This window comes from Chlorocebus sabaeus, chromosome 15 (assembly GCF_047675955.1).
Source record: "Chlorocebus sabaeus isolate Y175 chromosome 15, mChlSab1.0.hap1, whole genome shotgun sequence".
Lineage (NCBI taxonomy): Eukaryota > Metazoa > Chordata > Mammalia > Primates > Cercopithecidae > Chlorocebus > Chlorocebus sabaeus.
Window position 1 is genome coordinate 52805229 of NC_132918.1, and position 19895 is coordinate 52825123.

The 19895-nt window shown below is 38.2% G+C and overlaps 1 protein-coding gene across 7 annotated transcripts in view; it reads right to left on the reverse strand.

Moving 5' to 3' along the window:
• Positions 1–19895, reverse strand: part of ARMC8 (armadillo repeat containing 8) — a 110358-nt gene that overhangs the window by 60529 nt on the left and 29934 nt on the right. For 5 of the 7 annotated variants that reach the window (XM_008008979.3, XM_008008982.3, XM_008008983.3 and 2 more), the window contains 7 exons: positions 15804–15875; positions 14300–14442; positions 14098–14195; positions 9013–9105; positions 3108–3188; positions 1143–1218; positions 955–1045 (listed from right to left, as the gene is read on the reverse strand). In XM_008008979.3, the coding sequence (XP_008007170.1) occupies positions 955–1045; positions 1143–1218; positions 3108–3188; positions 9013–9105; positions 14098–14195; positions 14300–14442; positions 15804–15875 (654 nt within the window). The remainder of the gene's footprint in view (positions 1–954; positions 1046–1142; positions 1219–3107; positions 3189–9012; positions 9106–14097; positions 14196–14299; positions 14443–15803; positions 15876–19895) is intronic. The other 2 variants (XM_008008981.3, XM_008008985.3) reach the window with 1 other exon arrangement.

Sequence of the window (19895 nt, forward strand, 5' to 3'; positions counted from 1 at the left end):
TTCTCACCAAAATATTAGAACCACAGCTTAAATACTAAGATTAAACTGAGCATAGAACCCTACACAAGTGCTCAACACATCCATTTCATGTACTGATAATTACCGAACATGCACTGAATGCTTACATAAGCCAGAAATTGTGCTAATAAAAACTCTGCAGCCAGGCATGGTAGCTCATGCCCGTAATCTCAGCACTCTGGGATAACGAGGTCAGGAGTTTGAGACCAGCCTGACCAACACAGTGAAACCCTGTCCCTACTAAAAATACAAAAATTAGCCAGGTGTGGTGGCACGTGCCTGTAATCCCAGTTACTGAAGAGGCTGAGGCAGGAGAATTGCTTGAACCCGGGAGGTGGAGGTTGCAGTGAGCCGAGATCATGCCACTGCACTCCAGCCTGGATGACAGAGTGAGACTCTGTCTCAAAAAACAAAAGAAAAAAAAAAACTTTGCATAAATATCTTACAAACCATCACAACTTTATGAAGATTTGTGTGTGTGTGTGTGTGTGTGTGTGTGTTTTCCTCGAAAGATGAGGAAGCCACGTTCTCTGAAATCATCCCGTGGTTATCAACTTCAACTAATTCTCATTCCATATTTCTATATCTTATAGTTCCCTGGCTAATACTTAGCATAGTATAGGTTGGTTAAATTTAATCTAATTCAGTATTATTTCAACTGAAGTACAAGGACAGTAGTTTGAGGATGTAATAAAGTAATTTTCTGAAGACAGTCTCAAATGTTATATGAGTGTTCCTGTTCTGCATACTACTAGTAACAAGCTGAGTATAAAAAACTCACATCCATTTAAGAAAATGTGGGATGGAACTCTGACTTTCAAATTTCAAAATCCCAAAATAAAATGAGGATTGGAAGCAAGCAAATTTGGCTGTCCAAAAATACTCTAAGATATTGATAAAGCACTGTCTTTCTTCCCACATTGTCCTGACTTTTACCATTTTGCTGATGTGAGCTGCATCTCAATAGGCTTATCCCTCTGTAACATCTTCACAAAAATCTGTGGTAACAATTCTCCATCAACCAAAACTAGAAATAAAACAAACAACAATGATTAAGGAAATTCTTTAAATCTACAAAGTTCATCAATTAAATCATGTAGGTGCCACTGAAAGCTCCAGCCTACCATTTACCAGGGTCATCGATACCTGGGGGTTTTCAAAAGCTAAAACTGAGAAACATTTCAGTGCTTGCATTCGAACCTGTAAAAATAAATGAACAAACAAAAAATGCATTTATTTTAATTTTGCAAATGCAAATGCTAATGTCTCAGAATCTCAATTCTTCTAAAAAATTATGTAAATCTGCTTAAAATACTAACAGGCCTTAAAGACATAACAATTAACACCTGTATAGCTGAAGAGCACAGTAAGTTAAAATTAACTATAAAAGTTAAAACTAATTTTGAAGTAATAGAAAAAAATGAGGAAGTAGCAATTTAAATTTAACTAGACAAATCTCTAATCAAAGTTAAAAAAACTACAAAATACAGTTGGTAAGACAAAGAGAACTTAATAACAATTAATTACCAAGTGCCTTTCAAGGCAAAAAAAAAAAATAGAGTACTCTTATGCATGGAATGGAGCGAGGGAACAGAAGGAGAGGAAACAATGTTACAGTAAAATTTAAGAAGCACTAACTTTTAAAATACCCATGAATTGTGCTAGTATTCCTCAGAACTAGGCGACACTTGGTTTGGGATAATACCAAGGACCCAATCTCTTAACCATATATAATGTGCTTTACAATTTCCAGAAGCTCCTAAGAGATGTGTATTTTTTAAAATTCTTTCCATTCTAATCCAATCTAATCCTCACTTCCAAGCCTGAGTCTACACATGATGTTTTAATGTGGAACCTGAGTTTGACAAGCACTCACAGGATAGGTAGCTGGGGTATGAAGCCCCTCACCTGGGCAATGCTCTGCAGCACTAGTACGTGGCCACAGGAGGAACCTAGAATATACTAATGGCACTTTGGCAATACAGCAAACTCTGGCAGAAGAGTAATGTTAACAGACTAGTACCCTTTCCACAACCTGTAGGTTTTTCAAATCATTATAGTAAATAAGGAAGTCTAGTGCAGAAAAGATAGGAGAAATGGAGGAAGAGCTGGGGGAATTAATGAAGCTAGAAGAGATGAAGTAAAGGAACAATAAACAGCCACCTGAACAACTGTTTTTTGATGTGCAAGTGCTGACTGGTTTAGCCTCTGCATGGCACAGTAAAGAGGAGGTAGCTCTCAGTATGTATTTATTTCCCCTGCCTCTGGCTAGTTTGAAGTCAGTTCCACTCCCCATTCCTATCCTTATGAGCTCTTTACCAAGACTAAACTAGATAGCTGAGGTAGGGAAAACACACACATCAGTAGACTCTACCTGAAATAAATTTAAAGACTAAAAGGGCAGAATGGAGTCACTGCAAGAGGACAGAAGACAAAAATGACTGCTTCCCTGTTCTGCAACAAACTCCTGCAATACCCAACTCTAATGTGACACAATAAGGACTACATGTCAATATTTGCTACAACGTGTAGATGGACAACAATGAATGGCCAAGGTTTTAACTCAACACCTGGTAATATGACACTGCTTCCTTTTATATATAAAAGACAATAAAGAAAATTTAATTAGTAAGTCTGAAAACTCTTTACTTTTTAACTCAAAGTACACAGCATAACATATTTTAAATGTTGATGTGTATGCAGGAATATGCTAAGTCTGAGACACTGTGGTTAAATAAAGGTCTCAAATATGAAATTAAATGTCTTTCTTGATATAGAAAGTCACTGCTTCTATACTTCGGGCATCATGGCACTGGTACCTACCCAAAAAGGATTTGAAATCTATTTAATGGGTGCAAATCAATAAGAACTCATGGTACAACTGTATTCTAAAAAACACAGAGATGCAAGGGCAGCCTTTTTTTTTATTTTTCAGAGCATTCTATAGCTAAAATGATGCCCTATAACATTTTACTGATAAAATACTACTTTTGATCACAATTATCAAAGAAGCAATAAAAATACATGGGTCTCTTTCTAGACATCACAAACAAGGTATAAAAATCTGGCCACAATTATTAACATCTTACTTTGTAGGACAGTGAGGTTAGTAGGTGAGCAATATTCTGAACTGCACCATGGTTAAATAAAATTGTTTGATGATCTGGCCCCTGTAAGAAAAGAGAATACAACAATACATTTAGAAGAGCAATGATTCATTCCAATAAAACCACATTTACTTAAATGTAGAAAACCACATTCACTACAGTAAAGAATCCTGTTACTCTTTGCTTAAATAAACTCAGACCTCAAAAAGCAGGACAAACACTGTGTTTAGTCCTGCAAGGGACTACCATATCTTAACTCATCTCAGTTCTAGAAATGCTGCCTCGTTACCTCCTAGAGATAAAGAAGTGGGCCCAGAAGCTATATTGGCACAAGTCCTCTGCAATTATTAAATAGAATACCACCACAGCAATAGAGCCACGATGAATTCTGCATTTCATGTGCACATTATTGCCCTATGCCCACAGGAAACAGTGGCAGAGTCATTCTTACAACTTAGAACTGATGAGTTAGTCAGGGGAACTCTAAAAATGAATTGTAAAAGAAACTGGACCACAGACTAACCTACCTTAACACATCAGGGAGGTCTGAATAATGCTATAGTGGGAAACACAACACTCCATAACTGGGAAGTGAACAACAACATGTTTTGGTTTCCATATTTCTATTTCATTTTTCTTTTTAAAAGCATTGGTTCGGCCGGGTGGGTGGCTCACACCTGTAATCCCAGCACTCTGGGAGGCTGCAGCGGGCAAATCAAGAGGTCAGGAGATCAAGACCATCCTGGTCAATATGGTAAAATCCCGTCTCTATTAAAAATACAAAAATTAACTGGGTGTGGTGGCGGTGCCTGTAGTCCCAGCTACTCCGGAGGCTGAGGCAGGAGAATTGCTTGAACCCAGGAGGCGGAGGCTGCAGTAAGCCAAGATCGTGCCACTGCACTCTAGCCTGGGCAACAGAGCAAGACTCTGTCTCAAAAAAAAAATTGGTTCTTAAGAGTGAGAAGGTAAAGAGATAGGAAAATGAAGGTTTTTTTTTTTTCCCTCAATTCTGTTTTCTACTAATCCATGTACTAAAGAGCTTCAAAGTGGCAGAAGCTAAAGTTAATGCAAAGCTTCAAATGTGCCATAATTCTTTTTATATTCATAATTCTTTTTATCCATATTCATTTTATATCCAACCTTATCCAATCAATTAATGAAAAATCAGTTAAAGCCAACACAGGAATGATATTTCATGCTTATCATTATTCAGAAGAGAAAAATATCACATAGGTAGGCTATCAGTCTGGGCTCACCAGAAGAAACCAGTTACTGGTCCAGCAAACGCTCTCAAACCAATTTCTCCAACCCATTATTTAAGCAAGTAACAACTGTACTGAAGATGCTTGTTGTTTCTTGAGCCAAAACACCCATCATTTGAAGTGGGGAAATTAGCATTCATACTTCTGAATAGCGCAACTGTCATATTCCACTATATAGGTAATGATCCCCAAATATTTTATGTATTATTAAAAGAATCCATAAAAAACTCAGCAACTTCTCTCTGTCCATACATTTTCTAATTTTGAGTTTCTTATTTTTAATCACAATACAGTATTCTACAGTTTGCTCATGCAAACCCCCATTGTATATTTTAGGTAGTTTCTAATGTTTTACTGCTATAAGCAGTGTTCTGTTGAACATTATTTGAAGCTGCATCTCAGTACAGATCCTGAGGTTATGAGGATAAATTCCCAGAGTAAAATGGTGTGATATAGTTATCATTACATATCCATCCAGAATGGTGCAAACCTGTTTTTGTAATAACTGAAAATACTGACAATCTCAGGGCATTGGTTTTAAGTGTGCTCCCTTTCCTCCCACCTCATCGGCAGTTATAAGTATAGGTACTACTTAATGGATACTGGATACCAGTGCCAGGCACTGCTCTAAACACTTTACATGCATTGTCTCATTTGAAACAAAGGAGTCTTTGGCTTATAAAGACAGTGGTGAAGACTGAAGTAGGGGAGTCAAGGAAAACAGGGGTCTTGTAAGGATTCAACGCATTTTTTCTTACCTAGTTACTAAATCATGAAGATAAGCCAAAATTAGCCTCAGCTTATGTCATCACACTAAGGTTTTTTGAGTTCCTTATCAATTTTGACAACCCAGTTTAGACACTGGCAGAGCTTAGCAAAAGCTAAGTAGGCAGGGTGCTACCTCAGCCTCTTGCACCTCATTGTTTTTCCACCTCTAACTGCAATCTGTTCTCCTACCTTGAGGTGACCTAATAGATATTTTTCAAGACATTTTATACATATACAGCAGATACGTAAATACATTCTTTCTCCCATTTTAATACAAATGGTAGAATACTATATACACTGCTCTAAACCTTTTCTTCCTTTACAATTTATCTCAGATCATTCATATCAGTACATAAAGAGTCTTCTCATTTATTTGTTGGCCTTATTCTATTATAGGAATGTTCTAAACTTTAACTAGTACCCTATAAACACTTAGGTTGTTTTCAGTCTTTTACTATTAATAACATCATTTCAGCGTATACCCATGTGCTTGTAACTTTTTTTCTAAGATCTAAATAAATTATGGCATATACTTTCTAAGTTATATTTACAATGGATGGGGAAAAGATCAAGCGCACTGCAATTCTCTCTCTATATAATTGTTTCCTGGTGCTGATAGATACTTGACTTTATCCCTCAAATTCTTTGCCTCAAAGATGGCAGCAAGTACTTGTTACAAAAGAAGTTCTTCCTCCTCTCTGAGGTTGTACACACTATTGTGTAAAAGCAATTGTAAGGGGCAAGACGCGGTGGTTCACGTCTGTAATCCCAGCACAGATGGCTTGAGGTCAGAAGTTCGAGACCAGCCTGGCCAACATGGTAAAACCCCATCTCTACTTAAAAAAAAAACCAAAAAACGAAAATTAGCCAGGTATTGTGGTGCACACCTGTAATCCCAGCTACTCGGGAGGCTGTGGCAGGTGAATCATCTGGACCCAGGAGACCAAGTTTGCAGTGAGCCGAGATCATGCCACAGAACTCTAGCCTGGAAGACAGAGTAAGACTCCATCTCAAAAAAAAAAAAAAAAAAAAGCAATTGCAAGGAGGGAATTAGTGGCTAAAACAACTAGCGACGAGGCTCTGTCATTTGAGACTTATCAGTCTCTCGTTCATCTTTCTCCAAATCAACCTGCAGCAACCTGGTGGTGAGGGGCAGCATCCACTGGGTGGGAAGCACGTAAGTCCTCATGGCTTCTTCCCCACCCCCCGCCAGAGATAGGGTCTCACTACATTGCCCAGGCTGGTCTTGAACTTCTGAGCTCAAGGGATCCTCTCACTTAGGCCTCCCAAAGTGCTGAGATTATGGGCATGAGCCACCACGCCTGGCCTAGTTTTCATGGTCTTAAACTCCAAAAAACAGGTCTCAGAAATCTGAGTAAATACTTAAGAAATAGCAACCGTTCAGAAGTTAGAATTTCAACAAATATTATTTCTGTTGGGTGTTTTTTGCTCAATAAATCAGAGAGAATTTTTCAAAAATACAAGTATGATTAGATTACAACACAAATGCTTTAGTGATCTCTCCCTTTTTCCCTTCCCCAAAGTATGTAAATTTATTTAATACTGATACCAAAGTAAATTAGTAATTTTAAGTTTTGTCATTTAATCTTAGCTTAATGTGAGTCCCTACAAATGAATCTTAAAATTCTATTACCTTATTTTTAGCCTATATGCAAAAAAAGAACAACATGAAAATAAAAGGGTTTTATGTTTAATGACAATACATGGACCATTGGATCAGTTGTTCTCAAAGATACATGTTGTCGGTATATTGGTAAAGTTGTTAATATTGTATTTTAGGCTTTTACTATTGTCACTGGATTTATAAATGCTATACTGTTTCTTGAAGTCTAGCTATGTCTCAGAATATTTAAATGTGGTTATTTAATTACAGTGGCAAATGCTAATTTATCCAATTAAAAGGTGAGTAAAGGTGACTTTCTCTGATAACATCTTCCCTTCTGTCAGTGGTATGAGGGTGGCTGTTAAAATCATTCTCCTCAGTTTAAGTTTCTCTCCAGCAAAAAAAATAGTGATTTAATGGTACTCTATAATTTCAGCTAAAACAGCATTGAGAAGTTTCAGATGAGCAATCCCTAAAGTGCTGAAGTTTCTGATGAGTAATCCTGAAAGCTATTTAGGTAACTTCAGGAATGGGATTATTCAAACTTCTCATAGCTTAAAATAATTTAACATGTAGTTATTCCTCCAGGTCCAATTTTCGGTAGCCTTTTGGGATTACTGTGGTTATGACTAGTAGATGCTGGGCTCTGTTGAACACTCAGGAATAGATTTTTTTTTTTTTTTTTTTTTTTGAGACAGGGTCTTGTTCTGTGACTCAGGCTGAAGTGCAGTGGTGCAATGACTGGTTCACTGCAGGCTCAACCACCTAGGCTCAATCGATGCACCTCAGTCTCTTGGGTAGCTGGGACTACAAGCACACGCCACCATGCCTGGCTAATTCTTTTATATTTTTTGTAGAGACAGGGTTTCACCATGTTGCCCAGACTGGTCTTAAACTCCTGGGCTCAAGAGAGCCACCTGCCTTGGCCTCTCAAAGTGCTGAGACCACATGTGTGAGCCACTGTACCCAGCCCCTGAAAAATTTTTAATGAGGCATACAGTTCTGGAGCATCTTCCTCAACTTGCCATGCTGGCTATAAGATGTCGTTTTGTTGTTGGAAAATTTTAGGCCTTGATGGTTTGAGCTCCTTTTAAGCAAAAAAACCTGTCATTTTCTTAAAGCCTTTCTTTGCCCACCTCAAAAGATTAAGGCATTGTTCCATATCTCTGCTCCTATGAGTTAGCCCACACTTTGTCAAAGTAATCCAAGAAGAGACACTTCAAAACTTTTTCACAAATATCTTAAATAGTACCGAATAGATTGTGCTAATCAGCTAGGGTTTGTTTGGAAGAGGGTTTAGATGTCTAAATTACAATGTAGAAACTTTTCCTAGAACCGGGTGATTTAGTTTTCATTTATTCGGAACGCTGTTCTAAAACAGCATAGACCTGTGTCTTCCAGGTGTTCTCTTATCCCTTCTTTCCTACAGTTCCCAAAGCTCCTTACTTGCAACTTGTATTATAAACGATAGGACGTATTATAAATGATATGGTATCATCAGAAGATAATTATTTGGTTAGAAGTTAGAAAATGTGTAGAAATTAAGAAAGATCTCAAGTAATCACCCATGATTATCAAAAATGATACATTCAACATATAATCTATAAAGCAAACTAAATGGCACTTCATAGGCATATAATCTATAAAGCAAACTAAATGGCACTTCATAGGCTGAAGGGAAAAGAAAGAGAAACTTTACTCAACAATGAGAAGAATCTCTCTCATTTCTCCTTATATGAGATCACTTAAACCAGTTTCCAGTAATAGGGAACAAGGGTGGGGGGAAACAGTCATGATCACACATTGCTGGTAGTATAAAGTGGTATAATCTCTATTTTAAAAAAGTGGTAAAATTACAAATACATATATTCTTTGACCCCAAAATTTTATTTCTTATAAAATGCCTTATATACAAGGTATTTTTTGCAGTATTGTTTTATAATAGCATAAGACTGGAAACAAACTAAATGACCAACAATAGAGGACTGGATAAATAAATCTATGCACTAAAATACTATGCACTGTTAAAAAAAAAAAAAGAAAAAAAGAATGGGGGAGAGCCTTAGAGATATGTCAAGTGAACAGTATGTATGTATGATATGCTGTCATTTGTGTTTAAAATACAAACATATATATATACACACACACACAGGTCTACTTATATATGTATAGATTACCTCTGGGAGAGTACACAAGATTTTACATTATAGATAATATTTATTCTGGTTCTTACTTTACAGCAGTGTGAGAAGATCTGACAGATGTACTCCTGGGTATAGCGGGACCTGCTAAGCAGTGCCATGAGGTGTGGTATCACTGTGGCATCCTAGGGAAGGAGAACACAGCAACAAGAAACTCAGGCACCATGAGTACGTTTGATAAAACACAAAATATTTCCACGAGAAGGTAGTCAAACCTCTTATCTTAATGACAGTAAATCAAGTCTCCTTAAGGCACAGTGCAAAACAAAAGCAACGTGGCCATGAAAATTGTCTAGGTCAATAACAAAGAAAGAGGGTTCAATATTCATCCTTGATAGCAAAATACGGGAACAGGAAATTCTCAATAACTCTCTCAAAAATTGCCTACATCCTCATGATAAAATCATTTCAATAAGACGTGACAGAAATCAGTTCTGAAACCAAAATGTGAGGTAACTAGTACCTTATGCACTAGTAAATAGTTTATAAGGAAGAATTTTTGTATAAAAACAAAATTTGAAAATTTTGATCTCCAAAACGTTAAGCACCAGTAACTACTAACAATCTCTCATAAAGACTGCAGTTAGCTATTTTCAATCTGTACAAGACGAGACAATTTACATGATTGGCAGCTTCTCAGGTACAGCCCACTCTCTGCCTATTGCTGACACTTAACAACCTATGTGGTAGCACAGAAAAAGAGAAAATAACCCACTCTGCTACAAGTCTCTCCAAGAATTTCCTTTTATTTAGAATGCAGGCCAGGAGCGGTGGCTCATGCCTGTAATCCCAGCACTTTAGGAGGCCGAGGCAGGCAGATCACCTGAGGTCAGGAGTTTGGGACCAGCATGACCAATATAGCAAAACCCTGTCTCTACCAAAAATACAAAAATTAGCCGGCCGTCATGGTGCATGCCTGTAATCCCAGCTACTTGAGAGGCTGAGACACAAGAATCACTTGAACCGGAGAGGCGGGGGTTGCAGTGAGATTACACCACTGCACCCCAGCCTGGGTGACAGAGCAAGACTCTGTCTCAAAAAACAAAAACAAAAACAAACAACGAAAGAATGCAGAAGGAATTAAAAGTTGAAAGGTATTTGGCTGGAACTACAGATAAAAAAGGAGACTTAGCTCAAGCTTCCTAATCAATGACATCACAAGAGCCATGCTTCTCAAGAAGGAATGCGCATGCAAATTCCCAGGAGATGTCCTTAATGTACAGACTCTGATACTGTAGGTTTGGGGTAGGATCCTAAGAGTCAGCTTCCAAATGAGGCTGATGCCACTGGTCCACAGACCATACTTTGAGGATCCTCACCAGAGACAACAGAGGGCAAAGAAAAAACTTAAAAGAACACCCTTGTTGGGAGCAACAAGATTTGGGATTTTCTTCGGGAAAAAAAAGAATGCCCAAGATACATAAAAGCCAAGTAGGAAAACAGAAGGCTGCTGATTCCCTACAAGTAGATTATCTCCCCCATTTGTTAGTATAACCCTTTGTGTTTACACAAGTAGTTTAAAAACAAAATGGAAAACTTAGAAAACTTCAAAGAAAGTCAGATACTAAGTGCACAGAAAGAAAAGGAAAATGTCAAGTGGGGGAAGGTGAATTGGGGTTTCACTGGCAGAGGACAGTGAAGTAGGTAGCAGCTAAGATAGAAAAGGCAAATAGAGGTAGATTAAAAAGCCTCTATTGGGCTCCTAAAGCTATGTCCACCTCCTTCCTTTTCTCTAATGTTCTCACATTCCTCATTTTCCCTTAGTCACAATAGCCCTTATCTCATTTCTTCACATCTGCCCCCTTTCTGTCAATTGTGTCTATATATCCACAGTTTACAGATTATTAAATAAGGCAAATAACAATTATTACATACAAAATTTGCCCAAAATCACCCATCTGATAAACACGATTTCAAACTAGAAATCCTGCTGTTTTTTTACTGAACTACCTACCCCATCTCTATTCTACTGCCTGAGTTGCTCAAACAGCTGGCCTCTACACACTCCAACTCATGGAAGTCAGTTAATTACACGGAAACACTATTGCCAGTTATTCCCCAATCCAACTCTTCACAAATTCTCCACTGTCTCTGAGGCATAAAATATTTGAGGCACAAAATTGAGATGGTTCATAATTTAGATACTCTAAATTTAACCTCCCTGGGTCTCAATTTTCTCATATAAAACAGCTGGCATAGACCAGAATTTTCCAAATTGTGCACCAGGATCCATTAGTAGGTCATGAATCAGTTTAGAGAGTAAGATGGAAGGAGTTTAAATAGTTGGCCAGGATCAACTTCTCCCCTTATCATGGGATTGAGGGTAGGTGAGAAACTTCCAGGGTAAAAAAGACAGGTGACTGGCTTACTCTCTTTGCAAACATTACAATATGAACTATAGGAAAATAAATTGATATTTACTAAGTCCTCTATGGGATCCTTTGAGCAGGATGTTTACAGTAAACCAACAGTTCTCAAAGAAAGAACTCTGAGAGCAGCAGCATCTAAGTTACTTGGAAATTTGTCAGAAATGCAAATTCTCAGGCCACACCCAAGACTCACTGGATCAGAAACTGGAGGTGGAGTCTAGCAATCCCTGTTTAACAAGCCCGCCACATAATTCTAGTGCAACCTCAAACACTCTATAGATTTATGAGGCATGACTCCCTGAAGAATGTCACATAAAACCATGAGGTATAAAATAAAGACATTAGGCCAGGAGCGGTGGCTCATGCCTGTAATCCCAACACTTTGGGAGGCTTAGGCGGGCGGAGGTCAGGAGTTTGAGACCAGCCTGGCCAACATGGTGAAACCCCGTCTCTACTAAAAATACAAAAAAAAATTAGCCGGGCATGGTGGTGCACATCTGTAATCCCACCTACCTGGGAGGCTAAGGCAGGAGAATTGCTTAAACCTGGGAGGTGGAGGTTGCAGTGAGTCGAGATCGAGCCACTGCACTCCAGTCTGGGCAACAGTGCAAGACTCCACCTCAAAATTAAATTAAATTAAATTAAATTAAAAAATATATATATATATGTTTCATATTGTAGGTGCTCCCTACTGTGTGAGGTGACCCATAAATCTCACCTACTGACCACCTTATGTATCATTAAGGGCCAGAAGAGTATGTGTCTGATGTAGGAAGGACAGACTAGGCAGCCATGTGACGTCTCCTCTCCATGCTTGCTTTGCCTCTTCCTCTTGATTACTTATAGTCTTGAAACATTTATAAAGCCTGATTCTGGATAAGATCTCTGACTCCTGTGTGTATAATCTGACAATATGATTCGTTGTGTTAGCTCAGATAATCACGACTACCATTTTTTTAAAGAATGAAAAATGATGGCATAGAAACCACAAGGCATTACATCTGTGGAAATATGTCATGAAACTCGTCTTAGGATTCTTTCATATACACATACATACATGCACACATATACACACATATACAAATTGACATGTATAGTGAGGCAGGGGAAAATATGCTTCTTGCTGTGAACTGTGAATAAGAGTGTTTAAAAATATTGGCCTAATTATCAGTAAGAAAGCCCCATGTAAAGTGACTGTAATTTACAATAATCTATTGTATATTGAAAAATAGCTAGAAGAGGCCGGGCGCAGTGGCTCACACGCCTGTAATCCCAGTACTTTCAGAGGCTGAGGCAGGAGAATCACTTGAACTCAGGAGGCAGAGGTTGCAGGGCCAAGATTCCTCCACTGCACTCCACCCTGGGTGAGAGAGACTCCGTCTCCAAAAAAAAAAAAAAGCCAGAAGAAAAGAATTTGGGCCAAGCACAGTGTCTCATGCCTTCCTCTCCACTTCTCTTAAGTCTTATCCATTATTCAAAACCCAGATTAAATTTTAGCTTCTCTGCAAAGCCTACTCTGCTGGATTTCTACTGAAAGTCAGCTGAACTCCCTATCATTCATCTAGCGTAAAATAAACTTCTCTTAAGTTCTACATACAGAGAGATAAAAATGGGTCTTTTTAAAAATAACTTGTAAATTCCTCAAAGTCTGAGACCGTCTTTCACTTTCTTGCAAAGCTGAGAGCATCTGATATTTGGAAATAAGCAAGAACTTTATTCACGTACTTATTTAGAGACAGAGTCTGCCCTGTTGCCCAGGCTGGAGTAGGGTGGTGTGATCTCAGATCACTGCAACGTCTCCTCCCGGGTTCAAGTGATTTTCATGGCTCAGCCTCCCCAGTAGCTGGCATTGCAGGCATGTGCCACCATGCCTGGTTAATTTTTGCAGTTTTAATAGAAATGGGAGTTTCCCCATGTTGGCCAGGCTGGTCTCGAACTCCTGGCCTCAGGTAATATATCCACCTTGAACTCCTAAACTGCTAGGATTACAGGCATGAGCCACCATACCCAGCTGAGACTTTTATCATTTTTTATTTTTAGTCACAGGATTTCACTCTGTCACCTAGGCTGAGGTGCAGGGCCACCATCATAGCTTACTATAACCTCAAACTCCTAGGCTCACGCAATCCTTCCACTGCAGTCTCATGAGTAGCTAGGACTATAGGCATGCACCATTGCACCAGGCTAATTTATTTTTATTTTTTTCTTGTAGAGATGGAGTCTTGTTGCCAGGCACGGTGGATCACATCTGTAATCCCAGCACTTTGGGAGGCCAAGGTGGGTGGATCATGAGGTCAGGAGTTCAAGACCAGCCTGGCCAAGATGGTGAAACCCCATCTCTACTAAAAATACAAAAAATTAGCCAGGCATGGTGGCACACACTTGTAATCCCAGCTACTCCGGAGGCTGAGGCAGAGAATTGCTTAAACCTGGCGGGGAGTGGAGGTTGCAGTGAGCCAAGATCGTGCCACTGCACTCTAGCCTGGGCAACAGAGCGAGACTCCAACTCAAAAAAAAAAAAAAAGAGAGAGATGGAGTCTTGTTATGTCATTCTGGTTTGTCTTGAACTCCTGGCCTCAAGCAATCCTCCCCACTCAGCCTCCCAAAGCACTGGGATTACAGGTGTGAGCCACCATGCCCAACTGAGACTTTTTTACATAACACAGGATGAGTCTGAAGATGCTAAGCAAATTAGGAGTAGGCTGTTAGTGAAATGTAACTAATGTCTCAAATACATCTAAAACTCACTGTATACAGTAGCTCCTCTGGAGTGACAGGACTGGTGAAGATGGTACGCAGGCATCGGAGGCAAGCTTCAATAAACTTCAGGTCTGGGGACAGTAGTCCTATTAACAGAAACTAGATTTAGGACTAATCCCTTCAACCAGTATTTAAAGCACTGCAAACTGATTCTCAGCCTTACTTGAGCAAAAATGGCTTCCCTACGTACCTTGCAATAAGGCAGGGATAATATGGCAGTCCAGTAGAGACTTGACATTGTTTTCAGTACCCATAGCAAGACTTCCCAACACCACTGCACATTCAGTTTTCAGCTCTGTGCTTGAGGTTTCTTGCTGAAGCAAGTACAACAATCTAAAAAGAAGGAAATTAATAAACAAAGAGACTAAAAAATGTAAACAAGACTCAATATGACCAAAAAAGGCTGTGTGGTCCACATACTAAAAATATGGTTGGTTGAGTTCATATGAATCGAATGGTCATTTGTTTATCTCATCTGCTAATTAAAGAAACATCTGGAAAAATCTAGAAGAGGTTTTGAAAACAAGAACTATCATATTCTCAGGGTTTATAAAAAGTGTAAATCTGAAAGTTGTCTACAAGTGGTCTCTGTATAAACAGCATCATCAAGAGTCCACGTCATCTCCCACTTCCTGTTGGGTCTCCAAAATATGAAGACTCTCAATACCATGTGCTGCCAGATCTTAAATTCAAACTAGAAACAATACTGCTCTGAATCCAGAGCAGTGGTGCAGAGTTTGTAGAGATCGAGCCTAGAGGGAATATTCAGAGCCCTTGTGCAGCTCCTCAAGCAAGGGAAATTTCTTCTTTCTCCACTTCTCATTTGGAAAATGAAGACATCCTCTCATTTCCACTCCAGCCCAGCTTGCCAAACAAATACTCCCCAAACCCTAACCTTTCTCCACTTATAACCATTTACCTTATGTTCTAAGATAGGACCCTCATGCTCCATAAAGTACTATTTATATATACCAAACATAAATCCCCTAAGAAAGGCTGCTGACAGCTTTACAGTTTAAGTATACATTTGGGGGTGGTGAGTTAAAACATTTAAACCATTAATTCTGTTTCAAAACCAGAAAATAAGGAGGAAAAAAAAACAAAATAATAAATAATTCTGAATGAAAAGCTAACAGCAATTGCACAGAAAACTAGCTCTGAGGAGCAAAAGTAAAGAGGAAGTTACATAACTGTCATTGCCTGCCTAAAGGAAGCTTATTAGGTCACCAAAAGAAGAAATTAAACTTCCTAAACTTCCTACATTAACTTAAAAAACAGCAAATTGTTAAAATGAAACTGGATTAAAAATCAAGCAGGGTTTTTTTCCTTTAACTTCAAAAAGGTCTTAAGACTCCTAATAAATTACCCACTCACACAAAAAACTGCCAAGGCTCTAAGGAAATGGAGAAGAAAGTATCAGGCTGCTGTACATTGCGTATGTACCTAACAAACCCTTCTATCGTCAGGTCAAAGGTCTTCCAAGTATTAACACATTCACTTCTTATTACATTCTCTGTTACTTTATAATTTTTTTCCTTAGAGATGGTGTAAATACTTATGCTTATTTTTAAAAATAGGATTTATTTTAAGAATTAAATAGACAATACAGGAAAAAATGGGTTCTATTGTTGAAAGTAAAAAATACATTAGAAATTAGTATGAATGGCAAGAAAGGGGTGAGACAGCAAACATACCTTGGAACAGCTCCTAAAACAATGAGATTGGCTTTCTGCTTGTTGTTTCCAATTACAGCATTTTTCATGTCTCTGAATTAAGGGGGGAAAAAAAATAAAGTATGTTGAGATAGCACTGAAAAAAATCAAAGATCATTCTACTTCATTATGCAATATCTCAGATTTGACAAAGTAAAAGCACTAACCTTTTTTCACCTAAAGTACTAACGAAGGGATAGAGATAGGTGCAGAATGAACGTGGGGGCTGTAAAACAGGCAAGTATTGTAGAAAGTGAGAGATATCCTGAGTACTGGCAAAAGACTTCCAGTACAGAATTGAGTTCTTTTAAAAAGGGTACCTACCGATTCTTTGGATATAAAGGAATATAGGCCACTTTCCCACTCAGCTCTGGGAGTAGGGAGTGAGTTAAACAAACAACAACAACAACAAAAAACAGCCCACAGAACATTATCTCCTTGTTTCAAGGATCACACGTTGTTCACTTTTTTCTTTTTTTTCTTGATGTCTTTATGTTTTATTTCTTATAATTTCATTTTATCTGCTTTATTGTCTTACTAACTGTACTCCTTTGTTGTTTTCCAATGCATCTTTTAAGTTATCACAGTCAGTCTTCAAGTGATATTAGCCCATTGCACATGTATTTTAAGAGCCTCACATATGTATTTCCATTTTCCCATTCATTTTTTGGGCTGTTGTTATATAATATTTTTAAATTGCTTAGAAACAACATAATACATTGTTACTATTTTTGCTTAAGCAAAATTATCTCTTAAGGAGATTTAAAAAATAACAAAAAATCTTTTACATTTCTCAGATATTCAGGTATATTCTAGCTACACAGAGCACTATACTTCACCAGGAGCAAAACTCTATTCCACAATAAGAGAACCTCTACCACTGATCAATTGGCTCACAAATTTGTGGTTGGTTCAAAAGGAAATGTAGAGAAAAAATAAATAGCTCAAAATAAACCCAGTACTACCAATAAAATCTTTAAAAAATACTTCCCCGGCTGGGCGTGCTGACTTACACCTGTAATCCCAGCTCTTTGGGCGGTCTAGGCAGGCAGATTGCTTGAACTCAGGAGTTTGAGACCAGACTGAACAACATGGTGAAACTCCATCTCTACAAATAATACAAAAATTAGCCAGTTGTGGTGGCATGCACTTGTAGTCCCAGCTACTTGGGAGGCTAAGGTGGGAGGATCACTTCAGCCAGGGAGGTGGAGGTTACAGTGAGCAGAGATCAGACTGCACTCTAGTCTGGGCGCCAGAGCGAGACTCCATCTCCAAAAAAAAAAAAAAAAAAAAAATCAACAAATAAATGTTAGAGTCAGCATATATTTCTAACACCAATCATATTTACTGGCATTAAAGAACCTGGTAACAATTAACCCTTGTCTCCAATTGCCTTTTTTGATCATTGCAGAAAAATACTGCAACAACTAGTGATGTGTTAAAAACAGATTTTCCCTACAAGTTTCTGAATGGCATTTTTACAAGTCGAGCCAAACACTGAGAATGCCTGGTTTTTCTTCCATTAGCTCAGTGCCCGAGGGTACAGCTTTTTTTCAAGGCCTGACCTATCCCTCTGTAAAGTATCCCTCAGATCTTCTATATGGTTTTCAAGAAATAAGTAGCAATTTTTTTGTTGTTTATGGGACTGAACTGAATGAAGTTTACTGAGGTTGTTAGCAAGTTCTGACACATGAATATAAAGCTATATGATATCAAATTAGCAAAGTTAAAGTTAGTAAGAGATAGAAGTATTTCTAAGCTCCTGCATCCTCATGGAGGCCTGTTTTCTTTAGAGGCTTTAGTTCATAATCATCAGCATCTGGACCTTAACCTACCAGCTTGTTGTTTACTTTCATCATCTCCCTTTCTCTTAATGTGTTCTGCCTATACTAATGCAGCACATTCATTTGTCCAGCCCGTCTAGAGTCTGTGTAGGCTAAGTGCCATTCTGAGTGCTTTCTATTCCAGAACTCCCAACCCTAATATTTCCACAGTTTTTCCTCTCCATTCTTCTTAATTAAGCAGAAATGAGGGGTCCCTAACATTACCAAATGAACCCATTCCCAACATCTGAAACCATGCCATGTTTTTATAGACAAGAGCAAACAAAAACCCCTCCAACCCAAATTTTCTAATTCTCTTAATAGTTTTAAAAAAGGACATGAAGGAGGTAACTGATGGCAATAGAGGAAATGTCACCTAAAGAGAACACAATAAAATGGAACAATGTCTAAAGAAAAAGATTCTCGCTCTGGTTTTAGCAAGTAAATATACCTGTGCTAGATAAGAAAAAAAGATGTTAATAAATTCTATACAATTGTTGCTATAAAGGAATGCTAGTAGATCACTCCTATGAAGAATTAAAATCAAAAGGATTAATTGACAGGATTAAGGAATCAATTTCAGATGACAACATTCAGCCATCTAGATGAAACTTCTTTCAGTTCCCAGAGTGCAGTTATTCTTTCTCTGTCATCTCCTTATCCCCTCCCTTATACTTTCCTCTGGCTAGCTTTACTCATCCTTCAGGTCTGAGTGTCACTTCCTCCAGGAAGCATGCCCTGAAACTCCCAGGTCAGGGTTAGGTGTCCCCCCTAGTTGCCCTCTATCATAATACAATCATCACTTTGTTAGGATAAAAGTCATTTTCCTCTTCAGAGGCAAGAAAGCCAATCTCACCTGGAAATATTGGAGAAGTTACTGTCAGCAGATCATTAATTATAGTGATTCTAGATATCCATTATTTTTGTAAAATGCAAATTCACAGCTATCGTCCAAGATGGGAACACAACACTATCCCAGATTTCTATATTACCTTCAAATTTACAAAGCATTCCATATCCACTACTTAATTTCATCTTCATCATAACCTTGAGTAATATTAACTCCATTTTACAGAGGAGAAAGCTACAACTCAGGATTGGCGTTTTTCAGAACCCAATATTAAATGACAGAGCCAGTCTCAACCCATGTCTTTTATGCTAACTGTTTTTTCCATTACCACCAGGACATCGGGCATTGACAACGAACCAATGGAAAAGACAAATGAATTCAGTAAATTCATCATCTTTTTCCTTCTGTGTTTTAATGTTACATTTTTATACAAAACAAAAGTGTTTCTAACTTTTAGTCAGACACCCTTTCCCTGCAGACCAAAAGAATGTCATCTCATGCCCACCAACTTTTAATGTTGGGGAAAATGCTCTACTTACTTCTACTGAAATTCAACGACTAGTTTTTGAGCTCAGCATTGTGCTAGTCTCTATGAAGCATATGAAAGTATCACACAATGGGATGCCTGGTCTGAAGAGTTCACAATATCCTTGGAGTGGCAAAAACAACACTATCAATGTAAGTCAGTACTAAATTATAAACTGAGTGTTTATATGGTCAAGAAAAGTAGATGCTCAATAAGCTTAAAAGGTTTTGAGCAATGGTTAAGAACTAAGATAAACCTTAGAAAATAGAACTTGGACAAGCAGATGGGAGGGCAAAAGGAGAAATCGTTCATACAAGACCATATTGGAAATGAAAATGGCATGTTCCTGGGGCACTACAAGGAGCCTGAATTGAAAAACAAGTTCGCTTTAGAGTGGCATGGAACATAAAGTTAGAAAAGTGATAGGGAGATGAGACAAACTAAAGGGAGATGGATTGAGGAGCAATCATATTTCTGATCACAGAAGGGACATGAAGGAAGCAGTGACTAAGGAAAATAAGCTGAATGTGAAATGGATTGGAAGGCTTACAATACTAGTTAAGAGGGACAATTAAGTGGCTGATGCCCCCCTTGTGATCTCCAGACCTCCTATTCTTATCTTTAAAATAGCATTCACCAGGTAAACTATCATGGATGGTCTCTTTAGTTATTTGACTATTTCATTTGATTTTTGGACCCTCCAGAGCACTGACTACATTATTCACCTTTATATACCCCCATACTAGCACAATGCTTGGTACCAGGCAGGCACTCAATAAATGTTTGTTGAAGGAATTAATCAATCCATCTAGGTATCTGGTTATACAAAACTGATTAGTGGAGCAGCCAAAGGAATCATTAATACAAAGGTCATT